Source organism: Palaemon carinicauda, chromosome 21, assembly GCF_036898095.1.
Source record: "Palaemon carinicauda isolate YSFRI2023 chromosome 21, ASM3689809v2, whole genome shotgun sequence".
Lineage (NCBI taxonomy): Eukaryota > Metazoa > Arthropoda > Malacostraca > Decapoda > Palaemonidae > Palaemon > Palaemon carinicauda.
The window spans coordinates 28100009-28121720 of NC_090745.1; the positions used below are offsets into that span (position 1 = coordinate 28100009).

Consider the following 21712-nt stretch of genomic DNA (forward strand, 5'->3'; position numbering starts at 1 on the left):
GGGGTCTGTGTTACTGATCCATCCTGTACAGGAGTGGAGCATTAACCTTCTCCCACTGGATTATACAAAAGTGTCTTATAACTAAGTGGCTGGTCCTCACTTGGTATAATTGGAGTAATATCTATAGAGGCATTGCATTTCTTCTGTGCTAGAGAACCAGAAAGGCTAGTGACCTCTGCTCCTACCCATTGTTTAATGAAGTGTTTCTTGACAACTTGCAGATTCAAAAAAATCTCTACCAAGTTTGTAGCAGTCAAAGTTATGGCAGGTTAGAGCAGCAAGAGAAGCATACATGATTCTCCTCCTCCTTGAAATCTCTGCCTTGCCAGAAATGGAAGAGTAAGAAGAATCTCTCACTGGAAGACCTCTCATAAGGAGTCCTATTTGACTACTTCAAAGAGTCCGCTACTTACCCTTGCCTGGTAGACCGTTAACCCTTGCAAAGAATCATCATGTTCATAGGTCCAGTGCTGCTTCTTTCGCCAAAGCAACATAGACCCGAGTTGGGTATTGCCCAATACCCATCTCAAGCCTCTCAAAGCCTGAATAAGGAAAGAACATTTGTGTAAGTCCCTCCCACTTCAAAAGTGACTGGAGAGGTTCAAAACTCTTGGTATGATCCACGTAGGAATATCAGGGATCATAGATCACTGTCTTATGGACCAAGACATGATGATCCTAAATCTCCTCCCCTCAAGTACAATTTTCATCCACATTCCCCCTTCCCGAAATATGGGTCAAATCACTCAGGGAGGCGTAACCATTTTCCCCTTCAGGATGAGACCTGGTTCACTCACCGTTAAGTACCATGCCTGATACATCTTCCTAGGGGTAGGGCCAGGGATCAAACCTTTGACTACTGCTAAAGTTTTTTCCAGGCCAGACAAGGGGGAATTAACCAACCGTCTATTTGGTGGGCCCAAACATTCGCAATTTATCTCCTCCTCCTCCATACAAAGATTACACTCCCAGTTCTGTCTTATAACTTTCTCATACAGCACCAATCAATCCCAAGTCTGTGCTGATATGGCTTCATTTCTTGCCCATGACCAAATGACTTGGGACAATTAATCTCTGGAAGGGCCTCTTAGTCATGCTTCAGAAACTGTGTCCAGCGTGGGATATTTTCTCCAGATTCTGAGTACAATAAAGTCCAGCACATTTCAAGCCCAGGGGGCTGGGTAGGCGATCCCTTAACTCCATAACCTAATCTATCCTTGCCTTGGGCGGGCTTTATGTAAATTCTCCAATCTGCAGGACAAATTAGGTATTTAAGTCTAGCCAGATCCTCCTAACATTAGTAGAAAAGTCGCATACAACGTTTCTTCAAACTGTGATCCCTTTCCTCTGCAAATAGACCTGTTAAGAGTATGAACTCTCAAAGAACCTTCCAATAGAGACAATCAGAACAGATGGTACATCCCTCTCTGCCTCTGATTCCATGACTAAAGAAAACATGCCCATGCCTTCTCTCCAGGCTGCATCAAGGCTGTTCGGAAACTTCACAAAATTATTCTTTGAGGATGACATCGCAGAGATTTTGAGGCTTACTCAGAATGATGAAAGAGTCATCCTCTTTCTCTCCTTCAATCAACAACCTTGTGGGCTAACTTTGTCCTGAAAAGGAGGAAGGCAGTTGCAATATTTTTTTTCACAAGCTATTGAGGAAAATTGGCTAAATCTTTGCAACAGATTGTTGCAGAGATCCCCAATTATCTTTCCAATAGAGAAATAGCAAGAACCGTGAATAAAGTAGAGAATCTACATATGGAACTCTGATGAACCATGCAGTTAGCTTTAGAACCTCTAGGCCCTCAAGAGGGAGTGCAGAAAAGCATTAAAGGATAGACATACTTTTGAGATTGGGCTTGTGACATATTCTAAACCTAAACAGGACCCACAGCAGCCTCTTTCTCCTTAAGGGCACTATCTCCTTTCCCACACCCTCTTAGGCACAGTACAGAAAATAAAATCGTAAAGAGGAAGGTTAGAGAAAACTTAAAATGGGCATTCCACATATCCTTCTGCCACAAATCAGGAAAACCAGTCATGGCAGCGGTGAGAAGCTGAAGCCAAACCTTGGGTAGCAAGTGTCCTTCAGGAGGGATACTTATTCCCCCTCAAGGACTTTTGACTTCCCTCAGTTAGTTCTGAGCCTGGTGCCAGAAGTGATACTGATATTGTAGGATGTGCTAGTAGTTGCCAAAGAATTGTCCCTGACTTCTTGGTAGAGTACTAATCAGGGTTTGGGGACTGGTCATCAAACTCTAGTCACTGAACTAGTTTGTCAGCCAAACTTTTGCAAGTTCTCCTTGGATACCTGTCATCCTTAGAAAAATAGCTCGCTCCTCATTCTCACAGTTATGTCACTGGTCAGTCGCCAAGGATTCTCCCTTCCTCTTTGTTCCACTAGTTCGGGAAGTTTGAAATAATCTTGTCTGGTTGTTTTACAAAAGCAAGCTCTTAATTTAATGTACCTCGGAACTCTCCTCCTTCAGACATGCTACCACAGTATTCTCGTACACATCGAAGAGTTAAGACATGCCTTGAGGACCTAGTCTCATCAGGAGTGTTGACATAGGAAGATCAATGCCTTTATATGAGCGTTCTTGATATACAAGCATCATTCTTGGCTTTACAAACATTTCAAAATTGGGTGACAGGTCGATCATTTGTGTTGATGAGCAACAATACAATACCTTAGTGATATACATCGACAAGTAGGGAGGGACTTGTTGATGAGCAACAATACAATACCTTAGTGATATACATCGACAAGTAGGGAGGGACTATCTCCCTCCTCCTCTGTGCATTTACTTCGTTAACCATCTGGGCAGCACACGCTCTGCCGCCAGGGGCAGTATGTAGTGATCCCTTCATATCCTTGCATAGTATATAGACTCAAGGCTGATATGTGGAAATGAGAACTCACTTTCACAATTTTTTTACCCAATGCAAGTAGCCTACAATTCCTTGGACCCCTTCATTGGTTCTGTGTAGTTTTCCTATCTCCCTCATCTAAAGTAATGATGAGACATACAAGTAGAGTGACAGGTTTGTCTTCTTATGCTTTCCAATCTTGTGTGTGTAGCAGTCTGACTGTTACTTTCTTGCACAGTAAGTTATGGCCATGAGCTCCTCCTCTAACTCTAATTGTATACAAGAAGGAGCCCTCCATCCTCTTAAATCAAAGGGGAGGATAGATCTTGTATAATCAAAACATTGGTCATATTTGTACCAAAACCTTTATTTTCATATGAAGTTTGGAGTGTTAACCACAACACTCCCTGTCCTCCTTTCTTCTTATTTTACCAACCAAACTGCTTCCTTGTCACACGAGACAAACATTGATTAGGAGGTGCTTGGGGTCAACAACCTTACTCCATATTGGGACCAGGTTGAAAACATTATCCAGGAGGGAAAGAATCTTTCCAGCATGATTCATAGGAGGACTAACTCTCACCGAGTGAATATCCTATATTAAAAAAACAAATGTTTGTTACCACATCGAAACATAATTTTTAGTAAAAAAGAAAAAAAATATTCTGACTTGCTACGCAAACACAAAGTCCTTCTCAAGTAGGTCCCCCTTCAGCCGCCTCACTAAATCCTTTTGCTCTAACGAAAGTTTCTATCTTAAAACTTTAATTAAAAATCTACCAGCTGCTAGCTTCTTGCCAAAGTGATCCTCTATTTCAAAGGAACTTGGGTTTGTATAACTAAAAAAAAAATATACTGTAGATTATTAAAAATTTGATATTTTAATAAATAATCTTAGATTCTCCAAGTATTTTAATTGCATTGGTATTTTTTCTAAAAACTTAAAAGCGGGGGAATTAACACCATAGAAAGCTAACCTAATAAGGTTATTTATATACAGTAATGCTCATGAACAATTACACTTTTTTTAAATATAGGAATCACATATCAACTACTTTTGAGATTCTAACATACCATGTCATCATCGGTCAAAGCGTAAATATATGACAGTATTTTAACTAGATAAATATCTACTACTTGCTACCCAAATGCAAAAAACAAAAATAGTTTGAATCTGCAATATAACTATCAGACATGCTTCCAAACTAATTATTGTACTGTATAGTATGAATTTTATAAGCTTTTAACACTACTTATGTCTACTGGTATAATATTTATGGTCTTTAAAACACTATTTAAAAAAAAAAACCTTATGCATCATTGTTAATCACTAACATCATTTGCCAAAAGTACAATACACTTGTTAATATTCCATTCCTACTGTACTTTGATAAATAATATCAGAGTGGCCCTTTAAGCATTTAAACTTGTAACAAGATTGACCCACCATCTAATGTCCTGTAATCCTTCTGTTTGAATGTCCATGCGGTCCTTGCCTTCATCTATATAATTTTTCATAGAATTTATATTTTCCTACTTGTTCATATCCTGTGTCTTGCTAATCATCACAGGCTCAAACCATGTCAATACACTTTCTACCTTATAGAGACCAATACGATCTCCCAACATACTCCAAACATGAGCACTGTACTGTATCAGCATTTTCTAGTTGCATCTCTTCTGAATCTTATTTCTTTGTATATACTAATGTATCAACTATGTAAAGAGGCACAAGCACTGATATAGGCTCTGTTTACAAAGGGAATATTCATAGTCCAATAATCTTTCCACTTAAGCCAGACTGTTTCTACTTTCATCTTTCTCTTCTTCCCTCTCAGACCTGCCTTAGAAATCCCTTAAATACCCCAATGTAACAGAAATGTTCTGCTTCCTCCTAAATATGTCAATCATATGATCAACCTTCTCCCTTCATCATTAGTTCTTATTCATTTTAAACAATCCTTTAAGAAATCCAGGTATGTTCTGTGATTAAATTTGATACACAGCATTAATATGGCTTACCTTGTTGGAGCACTTGAGCTTATAACATCGTGCTTTTCTAACTAGGGTTGTAGTGTAATAGTTATACAGTGCAAATCTTTTGCTTACAGAATGATGCAATACTCTGGATCATATTTAAATTTGCATCCTCATATTCTAATTTGTTCGTATTCAAAGTTACTGGTACCCCGAGATACTACTGTATTTTGGTCACCTCTTCAATAATTGGTCTTCCTACTGCTTACAACATATTGCCTGTTATACCGGTTGTGCAGGATCTACCATACATAATTTTCATTTCATAAGAGGTAACCAAACATCTTTAATAGAGAGTCAAATTTTCTATTGGTTCCTCTCATATCAACATGTTCCTGTTTACATTTCTCATCGTTCAATTCTTTTTTGTTCTTTCTCTATTTCGTCAATTCTACCTTTCCTCATCACCTTTGTTAATCCTTATTCATATTTCCTTTCCTCCCTCTTCTGCATTGTTCTGACTCCAGCTATCTCATATCTTCCTCTTTGTTCTTGCCACCTAACCTCCCTCTTCTCCCCACCGACAGCTAAATTGTTTCCTACAAGCCCCCCTCCTCTCTCTGTCAGTTGTATATTGTAATCCCATTATTCATAAGTCCAAGCACTGTTTTTAATCTTCATATCAGTATAATTTGTAACCAACTGTTATTGGATCTATAAAACTGTGCATACGCCTTAGAATGGATGATAAATCAGCATTCAAACCAAGTAAATAAAAAAAAATCCAGAATACTTGAAAACTGGCCAGTCAGTAAATAACAAGAGACCTGTTTCCGAGATATTAAACTATCATGTACCAAATTTTAACATAACATAAATGTCATGCAAATTAATAGGAACTTTACCAAATGGCCTAGAGTTTCAATGAAATGTGTAATTTGATGTGAAAATAACCCAAGCTAATTCAAAGTACATACTGTAAAAAGAATAACGTAAATTATTTCTAAGATAGAATACTTGTTTGGAATCTAATTTTTATAACTGATATGTTTATATTCCCCATCCATACCATCGCATATACTATTAAGAAAATAACTCAACCGAAAATGCTTACCAAATTAACCATGAGGTAATAACCATGGAGGCATCTGAGAGAGACTGGAAAAAATCAAGAAGAGGCTTGCCCTTTGGCCCAAGTTTGGCGAGAGCTAACCCCAAAACTGTAGCAAAGCTCACCAAACCCATGATGTTCAATGCTCGGGTGTGTTCCATAACTATATCCCATTCTGCTTTAGGCAACTCTGGAAAATAAAATGTGAAGGTTATACATACTATGCAATTCTAGGTGAAGGAGCTGGAATTTCAAGAAAATTATTAAAGTGAATAAACTGCACACCACAAAGCCTAATGGATACCCTTCAAAGACTAATTTCATTTTCAAATATTTTGTGAACCTAAATTTTTAGCAGAATCTAACCCTTACAAAAAGCATTGGTTAAAGCTAATAACATGACACCTTTAAGGAGAAAAACTACCACAATAAATTTATCAATAAACTAATAACTGATAAATTACATAGAAATAAAGTGCACAGAGATAACTTGACCTTTGATGAACAGAATTTAGTACAATAAACTAATATTTGTAAATCTGATATGAAAGACATAAAGTAAAATGAAATTTCAATCAGCAGGTACAAAGCTACTGTACAAGACTTAGTAGTACTATACAGCAGTTTTACATGTGAAACATATCCTGACATTGACATAGTCCAAATAAAAGTTAGGCTTTATACTAATGATTTTCAGTTAGAAAAAATGGACAGAAATATCAAATGTCAGGTGACTATCACTTTTTAATTAAAAACTTTACAGCTGGAAATATTTTGCAAAAGAAAGCATTCTAATTTTTCCTAATATTTTGGGGAGGATTTTGAGGCATGTCATGCTGCACTAGACTAAATACCGTATACATATAAGACTAGCTTGCAAAATTATGAAAAATTTCTGCAATCAACACATAAGGACTAGTCGATATGATCAAATTCCCTTGAATGATTTGACCACAATAACCATGGTCATGCAAGTCCTATGCTACTTCATGAAGTTTCTAATTTCCAAATGAGAAATTTGTTTGTGTTTTTCATGTTGAAGAACCTGATTGCCTCTTTATACATAGCAATAAGACATTTTCTTACTTACTGAATATAAAGGGTTGTTAAGTATCATATATAATGGTACAACGAAGAGTTAATCAAGCCAAGATCTCTGGCAATAAGCCACAAGGAAAGGGTAGAAGTGGGTTTTGTTGATGTCTAATCCTACTGCAGTGAAGTAGATTTTGGAGAGGATTCAAGGGCAGGGATATAGCAACTGATCTAACAATATTTATATGCGATGGTCAAATAATCTTTGGCATACACTGGAATGCAAAGTATAGAGGCTGTCATCTTTTGAGCTCTATAAAAAGCAGTTAGTACATCAATGTCTTAAACGCAACATGATTATTGTTTAAGAATGAAATAAAGTACATTTTTTATCATGTGCAAATGGTGCCAAAAATAAAAAAAAGATAAAAAAAAATGTGCAGTGCAAATGGGAAAGAACGGATGTGCCAATAAGTCCTTCTCTTTGAAGTGGCAGCTTACGTGGCGAGATGAGACAAACTCATCTGCTGATGTAGGGAGATGTGAAACCACTGCAGAAGTGTGATGGAAGGGGAGGGGTAGTAACGCTGCATTCCGTGAAGTGCATCATCATAAAAGAAGAGAAGAAAGAGAGCCCAAAGTATGGTTGCGGAAAGGAAGAAACCAAAAGAAGTGAAAAGACATTTACTTGATACTGTATAAGGATGATCCTACAATAAAAAAAATTTTGCGAGAAAGTATTGTTACTACAGCAAAATGTAATGGCTAAATATACAGACTAAGCATGAATCTTAGGATATGGATTTCTTCATAAAAATTAAAACGGCAAGATCTTATTTATACAAAATGCATAAACAGTATGGTAAAAGGAAGGCACATTTGATCATAAAAATGTCTTCAACACAAGAGTACTTACATTATTCTATTTAAAAATACCTAACAGCAAGATTAATAAAGAAAAAAATACAGAAGTCTGTTTAAGGAGTGTGAATCATTTTATCTGAAGTTCACACTGTATATCATATCATATAATACCATACCTACATTCATTTTACTGTGCTGTCTACAGTACAGTATCTAGTTCAAACACCCCGATTTCAATATCATAGACTACCATCGCACTATATCAATCTATTGTTTCACAAACTATTTTAATATTCTGTTACATTTTATCAACTGCTTAACTTCAATTGGTAGGTGAATAAGCAACATATAAGCTGAAATAACACTCCTAATGTAAACAACACTTAATATATGCTGTAGTGGCAACTGCAAGAGTTTGTTTTAAATTACAACCCTTACTTCTTTCATAAGGTCTATCAGTCAGTTTGGAATAGATGATGTTTTTGCTCAAAATCTAAGCTGTGTGATTTGAAACAATGTGAATATGTACATCAAAACTTCATAGCTCTATATGCATCAAGTTTCAACTCAAGAGGAAGTTGATTTATCATTGTTGAATGGTTGCATGAGTCACTATAAACAATTTTAGTAGACTGACAAATGTACATTATTATGGTTCAGTTCTTTGTTAACTATGTCAAACTTAAGTATAACAATTCCCCAGATATTGAAGGTACTTATACATCTTTCTCTCCTATATCTAACAAGCTGACAATATGCTCTGCAAAACTAGAATTATAATTGTTCACCAAACTAACACCTTACATTAATTATCGGATATTCTTTCGGCAAAGCTGAAAGGTAATCAATTAGAATTTTGGTGCGAAGTGGCAACCCTACCCAGATGCTGGGTAGGGGGTGGCTAGGGGTACTAGCTGCCTAAATATATATACATATACATACATATATATATATATATATATATATATATATATATATATATATATATATATATATATATATATATATATATATATATATATATATATATATACACACGGAACAGTTATCTAGCCATTTTTTTCTTTTCAGCTTGTAGAGAGCGGTTGTCTCCTCTCTCCTCCTCAAGGTTTAGCCCATAGACATTGACAAATAGCAAATAATTGTTGCTTCACGCTCAGCTTTCTCTTTTTCAGTTGTGATCGTCCTTCTTTGACGCTCCTATACGAACCTGCCCTGGTAGCAAGGGTCGCCCTTGTAGGATCTTCAAGTCGTCGGTTGAGACAGACCCACCGACCCACATTCTATATGTCCAGCCTGTAGGTAGCGTCGTTGCGAACAAGATTCACCTTTTGACGAATGTAGGAAGTTGTCTGCCTCCCAGTGGAAGAGGTTTGGGCGACGCAGGAAGAAGGCTAAGAGTGATCGCTCTCACTCAGAGTCTAACTCGGAGGCGAAGAGATCACGAGTTTCCTCTTCTCCTTTGCGCTCTTCTACACCTCTTTTTGAAGCTGCTCCTCGGCCATCTTCCTCCAGGGAATGTTCGAATAGGAGCGCAGTCCCTTTAACTCCTGGGCAGCCTCGCAGGCCTGGGAGAGTTGTTGCTTACCCTAGCAAAGCACCTTCTCCTCTTGCTGCTAAGGTGCCCTTCTCTCTTTCAGGTGTAATGCAGACTTGGCCATCCTTGGGAATTTCTGCTTCCCCTTCAAAGGAAGCAGTTCTGCATCTCCTTCAACATGGGCTAAAGAGAATCTCTCGCCTGTGGCCAACTTCGTCCTGGACATTTGTGAGGTTCTCCTGCCGACGATGAGCCTTCAACGAGCCTTCTTGGCATCCTGTAGCATTGTCATTTTTTAACATGCAGCCCTTTATTTCTCCCATTAGGAATGTTTCCAGCCTGCAGGCTAACCTCCTTCCTATAGCAGCTATAGATGATCTCCAGGTGACCAGCGCTTCATCTGATCGTCGATCACAGGGACGAGACTCATCAACTCGTCTTCCTAGTCGATCATCTTCAGGACATTGTTCACAACTATCCAATGATGAGATAAGAGATTGCAGGTTATCACGATCTCAGCGCTTTTCTTCACGAGGGTGTTCTAACTCTCGAGCTTCACGTTCACGAGACTGAAGGTTATCACAGTCTCGGCATTTTATTCACAAAGGCGTTCTATTAAGAGTTTACAACCAAGAGATCTAAGCTCACGATCAAGAGATCTAAGCTCATGATTACGAGATTCTCACGATTACGAGATAGACGATCCCAGTCATAATTTGGACGTTCACATTCACGATCTCGACGTTTAAGAACACGAGAGCGACGCTCACATTCACCAGTGCGATGCTCACGTTCACGAATGGGCCTTCATGATCCCAAGGACGTTGTTCACATTAACGAGGAAGACACTCTAGGCGTTCCCGACACTCATGTTCACGAACTAGACATGCACGTTCTCGAGCAGAATGTTCATGATTACGAGCGAGACGCTCACAATTATGCGGATCTTATTCAACCCCGCACAAGCAGAGATCTTGGATTGCCCAGGGAGATTCCTATCAAACCTTCTGTCCCTAAGTCTGGCGTTCCGAAGACTTCGATCTTGGATAAGCATTTTCCTCCTCGGAAAGAGTCAAAGGATTCGAAAACGGTTCCCAAAAATGCTAAGACAAGGAAAGCACACAGACAGGAGTTGGATAAGGGATCCCCTGAGGTGGGCCCTCGCGATCCTGGCGACGACTTTGACCTACCCCAGGCTTCTATGGATGAATGCTTGGAGGTAGATGATGATGTGGACACGGACGAAGAATTCCTTCCAAGGGCACCGAGTCCCAGCTTTCGTTTGGAACAGGAGCGAAGAGAATGTGAACATGCTTTTTGCCAGGTCCTTGGCTGTATGAGATCCTTTAACAATGTGTCAGATCCTAGTACTACCTCCAGGGAGGGCAAAGAAATGGTCCTAGACCAGATCTTTGGAACAGTTTTGCTCTGGTCGGAGGGCAACAGCTGCTAGGAGAAAGGCTACCTTCCAAACAGCAGGAACTTTTTGTTCCCTGTGAGCAGGCTCCTCCTTTTGGTCTCTTCCACTCCCTTTTATACTCCAAAGGAGAGGAAGTGTTATGAGATCGAGAACGAGCCTCACCCAACCTTGACTCTTGACCCTCAGTCAAACAGGTGACTAGGGGCATTCCAACTTGGACATTCTCTTCATTGAGAGCTTCCCTCTCGATATCTGAGCTCCTTCTCAGGGACTAATTTATCTAGGTATGATTATAGACACCAACCTCCAGAAAGTCTTCCCATCAGACGACAGAGTTCTCAGGCTGAGAGAAGCGTCAAAAACCCTTCCTCGGGCAGGAAGATGTCCTGGCTCGACGTTGGTTAAGCCTCATAGGTCATTTAACCTCCCTGATCCATCTAGTTCCCAACGGTTGCCTCAAGATCAGATCCCTGCAATTGCAGCTAAAATTGTCGTGGAACTGACACTTGTTATTCTTAGGACAGTCTAGTCCAAATAACACAAGAACAAGTGACGGATCTACGATGGTGGGTGGCAGAGGAAAGCCTCTGCAAAGGCCAAGATCTTCTCGTCCCCCATCTGGACTTGTTGCTCATCATAGATGCATCAAAGGGAAGGCTGGGGGGCTCACTTACTGCAGCACACAGTCTTAGGCCTATGGTCCAAGTCCGAAAGGTACCAGCACATAAATCTCTTAGTTGACAGCAATTCCATCAGTTGCTGGCGGGTCACTCTTTGGTGTTGATGAACGACACACCACAATAGTGGTTTACATAAACAAACAAGGAGGTACCCTTTTGCTGCCTCTATGCCATCTTGCAGTAAAGATTCTACGATGTTCAGAAATTCATTGTGTCCCTATCGGCTTGTTTCATTCCGGGCAAGAGGAATGTGCTCACCAACTACCTGAGCAGAGTGACTGAGATAGTGGGCTCCAAATGGTCTTTGAATCCTCTGATAGGCAACAAAGTCTTGACTTTGTGGGGTTCCCTGATAGTGAACCTATTCACAACGTACCTGAACTTTAGACTCCCGTTTTACTGCTCCCCAGGCCCGGACCCTCAGGCTCTATGGCAAAATGCATTCAAACAATGGTGGGACAACATCAATGCATACGCCTTTCCCGCATTTTGTCTGATGAGGAGGAGATTGCTCAAAGGGATTCAGAGCATCCAACAACCTAATGATGACCCTCATAGCTCCGTTTTGCCATCAGTCAGAGTGGTTCTGAGACCTTGTGCATCTTCTAGTAGATCTTCCGAGAAAACTACCCCTACGACCCGATCTACACAAACAACTACCCGCAAACATCATTCATATGACGGTTCCGTCTCTGCGGCTTCACACCAGGAGACTATCCTACATCTCCTCTATCAGAGAGGATTTTCACAATAGTCTGCAAAACGGATGTCTGGTCACCTACAACAGTCCTCTGGCTCAGTGTATATATATATATATATATATATATATATATATATATATATATATATATATATATATATATATATATATGAGAGAGAGAGAGTGCGTGTGCGTGTGTGTGTGTCCCTAGCAACCCCCTACTCAGCGCCTGAGTAGGGCTGCCACCTCTCAACAAAAGTCTAATTGTCTACCTTCCGGCTTTGCTGAAAGAATATCCATAATAAATAACTCCAGGTTTGTACTAGTTAGGGAAAAATATAAATTATCTACGAATTTGTCATTTTAGTTGTTTTATAGCAGTCCCCTGATTGAAGCCAACTGACCTATCATTATTAACGAAACAGGTTTTAAAAGGTATTTACAGCTATAAATATATAGTACAAAAATCCTTTAAAAAAATTTATTGCCTGAATATATGACTAGAGCTACTACTTTTCTTTAAACTGAATATTGCTTTCTGTTAGCTGCTAGAGAAATCCACTAATATCCATCTAGATAAACTATCAAGACCTCTTTTAACACAATGATTAATATATTATCATAGGCTACCAGTAGACCAAGTCTAAACTGGCTTGTCCCATATATTAGCCATAGCCACTTGATACTGCTAATTACTTGTAGTAATACTACTGTAGTGTTCATTCCATGGAAAATTTTCCAAAACATCTATACAACATGACAAGTAATTAATATACATCATAGTTTTAGAAGAAAACCTGTCTCTTGCTCTTAAACTGTCACAACAAAAGAAAAAACTGCAGCATACTAAGTAATGTCATGGTGAACCCAATTTAGAAAATGAGAACATTTAAACTTCATAGTACAATGATGAAACCCTTATTTACTCTAACAGAAACCTTGAGCAAGATTATATGCCGTGTAGTCTTGTAGGTTTACCATTTCTTGAAATTATCGTTTTGTATATTGGATCTAATATCATGAATTCATCACGCTTTCCCCTGTATGTTGATAAAACTAGAGTTCATGTATGTTTTGTGGTAGTTTAATGTGATTATCAAACTTTGCCAGACAGCTTAGAATTCTTTGTAAGCTGTCCTTTACATAGTGACTAATGCCATTTGCTTCAAATCTCCTGTTTTATCATTGTTGGAAGTTTTGGTGTAGATGGGAAGGTACATTACCATTAGGTCTATATTTTCTTAGCAACAATGCTTAAGAGGAAGTTTCCTGTTACTGTACATTGGTATGATATTCTAATTGTTGAAATATATATAAAAAATTTTCATAAACTTTACTTCAGTTGAGTTGAAATTATTACCCACAGTGAGTGCCTCAGCCCAATAAGTTACATAACAATCTTTTAGAGGAGTATCAGTTCCTTCTTAAATATCTGTTTCCTTTAATGTGAATAAAGGGTCAAGTCCTCTGACAGTGGTGTGACTGTTAGATGTAGGTTTCTAACAGGTTTGAGTTGTCTGCAATGCTACCTTATGTTGCCATAATTCTGACATGTTCTATTAAATCTTAATTCTATTACTGTAATTTATTAAGATAAAACTTTACTGATTTCACGTGTAATCAACTTACTTTCTCTCCAATGGATCAATAATTCCTCATATGATCATTAAAAACTTTTAATGGGTACATGCGACCTGTACCCATCTGTCGGTACTGACAGGGAAAATGAAAGAAATTTTGATAAGGCGTGTTCTGAGAATATTAAGATTCATGTCTGGAGAATGGTGAGATTATATATTACATACGAGATATTGGTGGAGAGATGTAGTGTCACCAGCTGATAAAAAGTCTGGGAACTCGAAGATTAAGATAGCCTTGACGTGTAATGAGTATGGATGAGGAGGAACGGTTGGTCAGAAAAGTATTAGGCATTGAAGTGACAGGACAAAGACTAGTATGAAATCACAAAAAGGGGAAAATTGTGGCTCAAACCTGATGGAAGTTTAGGAAGACAAATAGAAGAATATCTAACCCCGTGAAATGAGGACCCAAGAAAATGATAGTGGTGAGGACTATCCTATCACATGTTAGTTTACTAGTCTAGTCAATAGATTTTTTACCTATTCAATAGGATTTTTTTTGCATAACTTCAAATAATCCTTTAGTTTATACCCATTTGCAGAGTAATATTATGTATTACAATGGGAGTGCATAACACACCACTGATATTTACCAAGACAAACCATTAAAAAATCCACACTTATTTGCAAGCTTGTGGAAAATATATTGTACAGAAATCTTATGTCTTGTGGTGGATGTGTAAAGAGTACAGAAACTTATATTAACTCTTGCAATCTGCCGCCTAGATCCACGTTACTTAAAAAACGTCAGCTTCTGGGTTCGTCGAACTTCAGTGGCTAGTTAGAACGTGATGCTAAAGGGTTTGTATTGGTGTAAAATCATATTCAAATTATACGTTACAGTATACGATTTAAAAATTCTGTGCATTCCCAAACACTACACTCATGGTAAAGAAAAATTAAAGCTTTCACCAAAAGATTTTGCATAGCAAAAACAGAGGAAGATATGAGACAATTTTATCATCTAGTATTCAAAACACTCCAATTTTCATGAGTTTCATCCATCACCAAGCAAATACTGCATATCTTTCAAATAGCATAAGATGAATGAATGGTTTACAGCACATGACTATTCACTATTTCAATAAGCTCGGTATTAAAAAAAAAATATAACCGTCTAATGAAGCACAATCTTACAATCTAACACCAATACTATCGCTCTTACTAAAAATTAATGAGGTGAGGCCAACAGCAAAATTTTGAATTCCAAGTATTTATACAAATTAAATTATCCCACTACCAATGCCACCGTCATACACTTACTGTCTTCCATTAAAAAGAAAGACTTCAAAGACATTAATTAACAATGACAGAAACACAATGATCCACCATTCACTGTAAAGCCCAGAACTATTTAAAGAAATAAACCTGTTCTATAGAGAAATAGTATTTTCTGATGCTTCAATAAAGTAATTATCAAATTCGAATGTTTATTATGGATACGTGGATGGTGTTTCATTCATTTCTCTCATGAGTCAAAAATAAAAAGACCTCCAATAAAACTCGATGTGGTTTAGCAGAGCAGAGTTGCTGGTGAAGGAAGGAGCTACAACAGACGAGATACCACTTACCTCCTCCTTCACTCCAGTTATACTTTCTTATCCACTCTGGTATTCCTGAAAGGCAAAATCTAGTGAATTATATGGGTCTCATTACAGAGTATCATTAATAATGAAGATTTGAGTGTTGTACGCAAGTACTGAGCCAGCCTAACTACTTGCTGCTTAAAGCGGCTGCTTTTTTTCAAACACATTCAACTCACTACTTGTAAATGAAGCTTTTAGTCATTCTTCATTATTAGCTGATGTATGATGACATTCAATGTGAATATAGAGGCATACAATAAGGAATTTGTGGTGTCTGTGTGTCTGTATAAGAGTATTAAACAAGCAAAGGTGCGTCTATTAGTTGTTTGTTCAACATGCATATCCAAACACTCTTAAATCCTAAATATTAAATGTAATCAATGTAAATCTACAAAACATATTACTTCAGCCAAACCAAAAACTGTAAAACATACAAACGCAAGATTAGTCTGTCGTTATTAACAAGCCACGTAAGAAAATATATTCTAGCAATTGTGAACAACAGCACGAAGAGTAAGGCCTGTTTTTATTAAAATTATTTTTTTCCACTGAGCATATTTAGAAATGAAGTATGACGCGGCATTGTATACAACCGAATGAACTAGACACGTCCCACCGTAAACCCACGCAACCCCAAAGACACCAAATACTTGTGGGAAAAGACATTGAAATGAAGAGAGAATTATACACGGAAATCTTCAAAGGCTGACATAACACACACACACTCTCTCTCTCTCTCTCTCTCTCTCTCTCTCTCTCTCTCTCTCTCTCTCTCTCTCTCTCTCTCTCTCTCTCTCTCACATTATATATATATATATATATATATATATATATATATATATATACATATATATATACATATATATATATATATATATATGTATATATATATATATGTATATTATATATATATATATATATATATATATATATATATATATATATATATATATACACACACATATACATAACACACACACGCCATGCAATCATTACTCTAACACTTTAGGAGAAGATGTACGATATTACTAACTCCCAATGCTAAATATTCATCCACAATCATGTGATTAAATCTGAAAATAACACGTGACTAACCATGCCAACCATTTTTTTTAACCATAGCTTGAATTTGAAACTAATGTTTATGGTTACAAACAGTAAAAAGGATCATTGTCTTAAGTCTGCAAAGTGGTTATTAATTATTTGAATATGAATAACATCGCCACCCTACTCCTAAATAATAGAAACAACACAGCAGATGACAACTCGACTGTGCCATCAAAGTGCTATTTATTTCAAGTAGCGTCGGCACCCGAGTAACACTGTTGCGGCCAGCAACAAAAAGTTCTAGATAATAGGGATGTAACTCTATCGGGGCAACATGTGTGCAAATGCACTCATGGGGAGCTGGAGCAAAAAACACCTGCACAACAACACACACGCACACACGAGCATTTGTCTCTCTCACTCATATGACCTAACGTAGACAAGTGTGGGAAACTTTTAGTGATGTTTCTCATTTTTAATGTGTGCATATTAGGTCGGTTTTAATGAGACACAATGAAGTTTTATGTGCAATATTACGTCGGTTGTATAGGAGACAAAGATAGCCTATAAAAGAAAAGTGCAATGTTGGCATAAATTTAGTGATTAAATGTATTTAATTAGGAAATTGTAATTAATGTATTATATCTAAGCAACATCACTGATAATGACTGAAAACAATATGTTGCCGTTTCTGTAATGTTGGTAACATGATTTGCTATTTCAATTTCTAAATGACTTTCTTTTTGATTTTGAGGCTTTTGAAATTATCAGGATTTTGTTCATTCATCATTAAATACAAGCATCTATAATTCAACGAGCAATATTCAAACATGCAAAAAATAAAAAGCATTTCCCTCGGAGCTTTCTATCTTCACTAAATGATAAATAAGACCGACTAAAACAGATTTATAATACATTTCTGAAAGATTTTCTAACTCTTGGAAAATTAATATTAAACTCCAGTAAAGAAATACACTACCGTACAGCTTATTTACAAGATTCGGCCTTTTAATAATTAATTTTTTTAGTAAGCGTTAACCAAACAAACTAATTATCTAATTCAACAAATGCTCTCGTAGGTTCAAGCAAAATAAAAACACGTTCAAGACAACAGGAAAATACTTACGTGTATCATTTTCTTCGAGCTTTGGTTCCACGATTGCTGTCTTGTGCTGTGAAAGAAAAAGCAAGCCAATGAATAAAAAGTCAATCAAATGATAGGTTTATTACACGTTCTGCTAAAATCAACAGCACTGCAGTGGTGTGATTTTCTTACACATTGTTTGTTAAATAAAGAAAACAGAATTCACACTCACAATGGTGTATATGTGTATGGTGTATGTTTGTATTCCAAGTATGTTCTCACATACTGGTCTGTATGTGCGAGTTTAGACCGCCTGACAAACATCCCAGATTAAGGCTACAGGATAAAATTTGAATCTACGTTCTTGAAATGAACAATGCACATTTTTAACCGTAAATGTCAAACTATAATTTTGGTGAACATTGTTAATTTTCCCCATTATAGCAAACTTTCGTATCCAATAGTTGTCTGAAACAGAAATTTAAATTTACGATGTGTATTGGATGGAGCTGTATTAATGAGGATACTTCCGCCCTAATGCAAAATCTAGCTGATGATATTAAGATATCTTTTCCCCAAAACCCAATTTTTTAGTTTGCATATGTCCCCTTTAGCGGCAAATTAAAAAAAAAATCTTGCCAATCTAAAATAACAAGTGACGTTTACTCAATTGTGTTTTTTCTTCTTTTTAACGTAGAGATGCTCGTTGAGATCCTACCACCAGTGTTACTGGGCTCTTTGACTGGCCAGACAGCACTACATTAGATTCTCCCTGTTTACAGCTCATTTTTCCTTTGCTTATCCATATGCCGAATAGTCTGGCCCATTCTTTACATATTCTCCTCAATCCTCATACACCTGACAACACTGAGATTACCAGACAATTCTTCTTTCGCTCATGGGGTTAACTACTGCACTGTACTTGTTCAGTGTCTACTTTCCTCTTGGAAAGAATAGAATAGACTCTTTAGCTATGACAAAGCAGCTCTTCTAGAAGGACACTCAAAACATCAAACCATTGCTCTCTAGTCTTGGGTAGTGCCGTAGCTCTGAACATTGGTCTTTCACCGTCTTGGGGTAGAGTTCTCTTGCTTGAGGGTACACTATTCTATCTCATTTCGTTTCCACTTACCTTTTTATTTTTATAGTTTATATATAAAAGGTTTATTTTAATGTTGTTTACTGTTCTTAAGATATTTTATATTTACTGTTCATTACTTCTCTCGTAGTTTGGTTATTTCCTTTCATTACTGGACTATTTTTCCCCTGTTGGAGCCCTTGGGCTTATAACAGCTTGCTTTTCCAACTAGGGTTGTAGTTTAGAAAGTAATAATAATAATACTAATAATAATTATAATAAAAATACAATAATAATACTAATAATGATTATAATAAAATAACAATAATAATAGTAATAATAATAAGAATAATAATAGCAAATATTATTCAAGTAACAACTAAGGTTAGTTATGGTTGCAATTTTTTTATATCTTTTAGGATGAAAATTAATCGTTAATTTATCAGGCAAAAAAAAAAAATAATTTTTATAAAAATTAACACCGGAGTGCTGAAATATGGAACCTACAAGTCATCATAAGGCACGTTAAATTAATATATATATATATATATATATATATATATATATATATATATATATATATATATATATATATATATATATATATATATACATACATACATATTGGAAAAGTTATTTTTTGGCATGAAATGATCTGCCCTTATACAACCTCGTCCGAAAATGACAGCTCCAGCGATAAAATACGATATATTTCATCAATAAACTAATTGCGGTTATTCAGAAAAAAAAAACCTTGGGACAACACGATAACATTTATTCTTAGAGTTTGTTCGTATGTCGTGGCCTAATTCCTTAATACATACTCGGGGTCGTGGCCATAATTCGCAGTAAATTACAGGTAAGGGAAAGGTTATTGAGAGATTTATTTGGCTTTCCCTCCCTGGCTAAAGCGAACACAGACGTCATCAATTCAGAACACCGAATATTGTTTATTTGTCTTAAAACACAAATGAAATTAAAATTTTACCCTTCACAGCAGACATTTTATCACCACTATGAGAGAGAGAGAGAGAGAGAGAGAGAGAGAGAGAGAGAGAGAGAGAGAGAGAGAGAGAGAGAGGAGGAGGTATAGTAACTAGTAAGCACTGCTAAGCAGGCGAGTGAGCCCTACTAACAAGCCCTATCACAGCAGCAACTGGACAAGTTGCCTTACCTACATCAATCACCTTCCATCGCGGAAGCTGCAATGCCTTATATAATGAACCCAATCCTCTTATGACAAGCCCTGATTGATTCAAATCTATCAATGGAACAATGAAACCGACAAAGCACTCCCAGGATGGCTCTTGGTCATCAGTCCCCGTCAGTGAAGTTAGCGGGTCATCTTTCCCACGTACCGTTGCTAGTGTACATTCTCTGTTGTTCGTAACATAACTTGGAGTGGACCAGGCATAGCACTCACCGTAAATACTTTAACGTAGTGACGTACATACTAGGTAATGATGCGCTGTAAACATATACTCAAACAAATGCTGTTGCGACTGTTGCTTATTTCGGAAGCCATCCCACACTAGGGAGTTATTTATTGGTGATTTATGCGAGTATACGTGTTTACATTTCTTTGTGGTAAAATATATTCCCTTATCTCATTTTAACACACACACAAAACACATATATGTGTGTGTATATATATATATATATATATATATATATATATATATATATATATATATATATATATATATATATATATATATATATATATATATTAACCTAAACTTCAAAAGACCCATAATTTTTTCATAGACAGTAGAATTTGACCATTGTTAATCTTCATCGCTATTTGAATCGTAAAAATAACCTCCATATATAACCTGGTAAATAAAACAAATTAAAAAAAGTGGCAGGAGATAAAACGTAGACATCAAACAAACTTGTCAGAAAACCATGATTCACATGCATCCATTCCTAAACCAAGTCAATATACTGTGCACTGACAATAGCCTTATAATACACACACACACACACACACACACACACACACACACACACATATATATATATATATATATATATATATATATATATCACACACACATATATATATATATATATATATATATATATATATATATATATATATATATACATATATATATATATATATATATATATATATATATATATATATATATATATATATATATACATACATTAGTGCGTGTGTGTAATTCCCCATAGCCAGGCTGTACATAAAAGACACTCAAAAATTTAATTTCAGCTCCACAGTTACAGAGCACCCACTGACTTGAGGGTCTTCCTTATAAGCACATGGGAATCCTCCCTGACAGAATAATAATGTGAGCGTATCCTTGGCCCTTGCGAACTTCGTTTCTCAATGGGCTTCATTTGCTAGACAAATGAATTAGCTGATCGATCTACGTACAAGGAGAAATATACTTTTAGATTTGTTTCGTAATATATACGAAGCTTTTGCATCAATGAAAACGTACGACCTATTATCAGAATAATTTTGTAATGCACAATCACGCATGAGTATTACACGATAACATAACATAAACCCAGTCAACTAATTACTGATCCAAACTTTGAAAAGTAATCGATAATTCATGATTTCTTTAAATCTGACGTCGAAAGAGCAACGATCACAGAAAAAAAAACCGATTTTGTTCCTAATATAAAATATTTAGGAATTAATTTTCACAGCAGAGGCTACAATATTTACCCGATAAATAATACTATCGAATGCTTCAGTCACTCATTTAGTGGGAGAACGTAAACGTACGAAGGAAATCAACATGTATACAATAGACTGACTGGCTGCCAACGCAAGAGCCCGTGTTCAGCAATAAGGGCTGGACAATCTTAACAAACAAACTACAAAAGACATGCGTTGGTTTTGACAACAAGCTATACTCATAGATAGATCTACATAGCAAAATGATTGGCGATACACTAGCTCTCTGCCAATATAAAATGACGCATATGACTGAAATATGCAAACTTATTAACATGACATTAGGATGAAATGCAAAGTGTAGTTTTTTTTTTCTCGAGATAAGAACTAGGAATTGAGATAAGCTTGCTAAAA

At 36.7% G+C, this 21712-nt stretch overlaps 1 protein-coding gene across 13 annotated transcripts in view; it reads right to left on the reverse strand.

The window, feature by feature from the left end:
* LOC137615243 (excitatory amino acid transporter 3-like) overlaps positions 1–21712 on the reverse strand; it is a 1014688-nt gene that overhangs the window by 4373 nt on the left and 988603 nt on the right. For 12 of the 13 annotated variants that reach the window (XM_068344957.1, XM_068344954.1, XM_068344953.1 and 9 more), the window contains 3 exons: positions 17604–17649; positions 15416–15460; positions 5972–6158 (listed from right to left, as the gene is read on the reverse strand). In XM_068344957.1, coding sequence (XP_068201058.1) covers positions 5972–6158; positions 15416–15460; positions 17604–17649 — 278 coding nt within the window. The remainder of the gene's footprint in view (positions 1–5971; positions 6159–15415; positions 15461–17603; positions 17650–21712) is intronic. The other variant, XM_068344955.1, reaches the window with a different exon arrangement.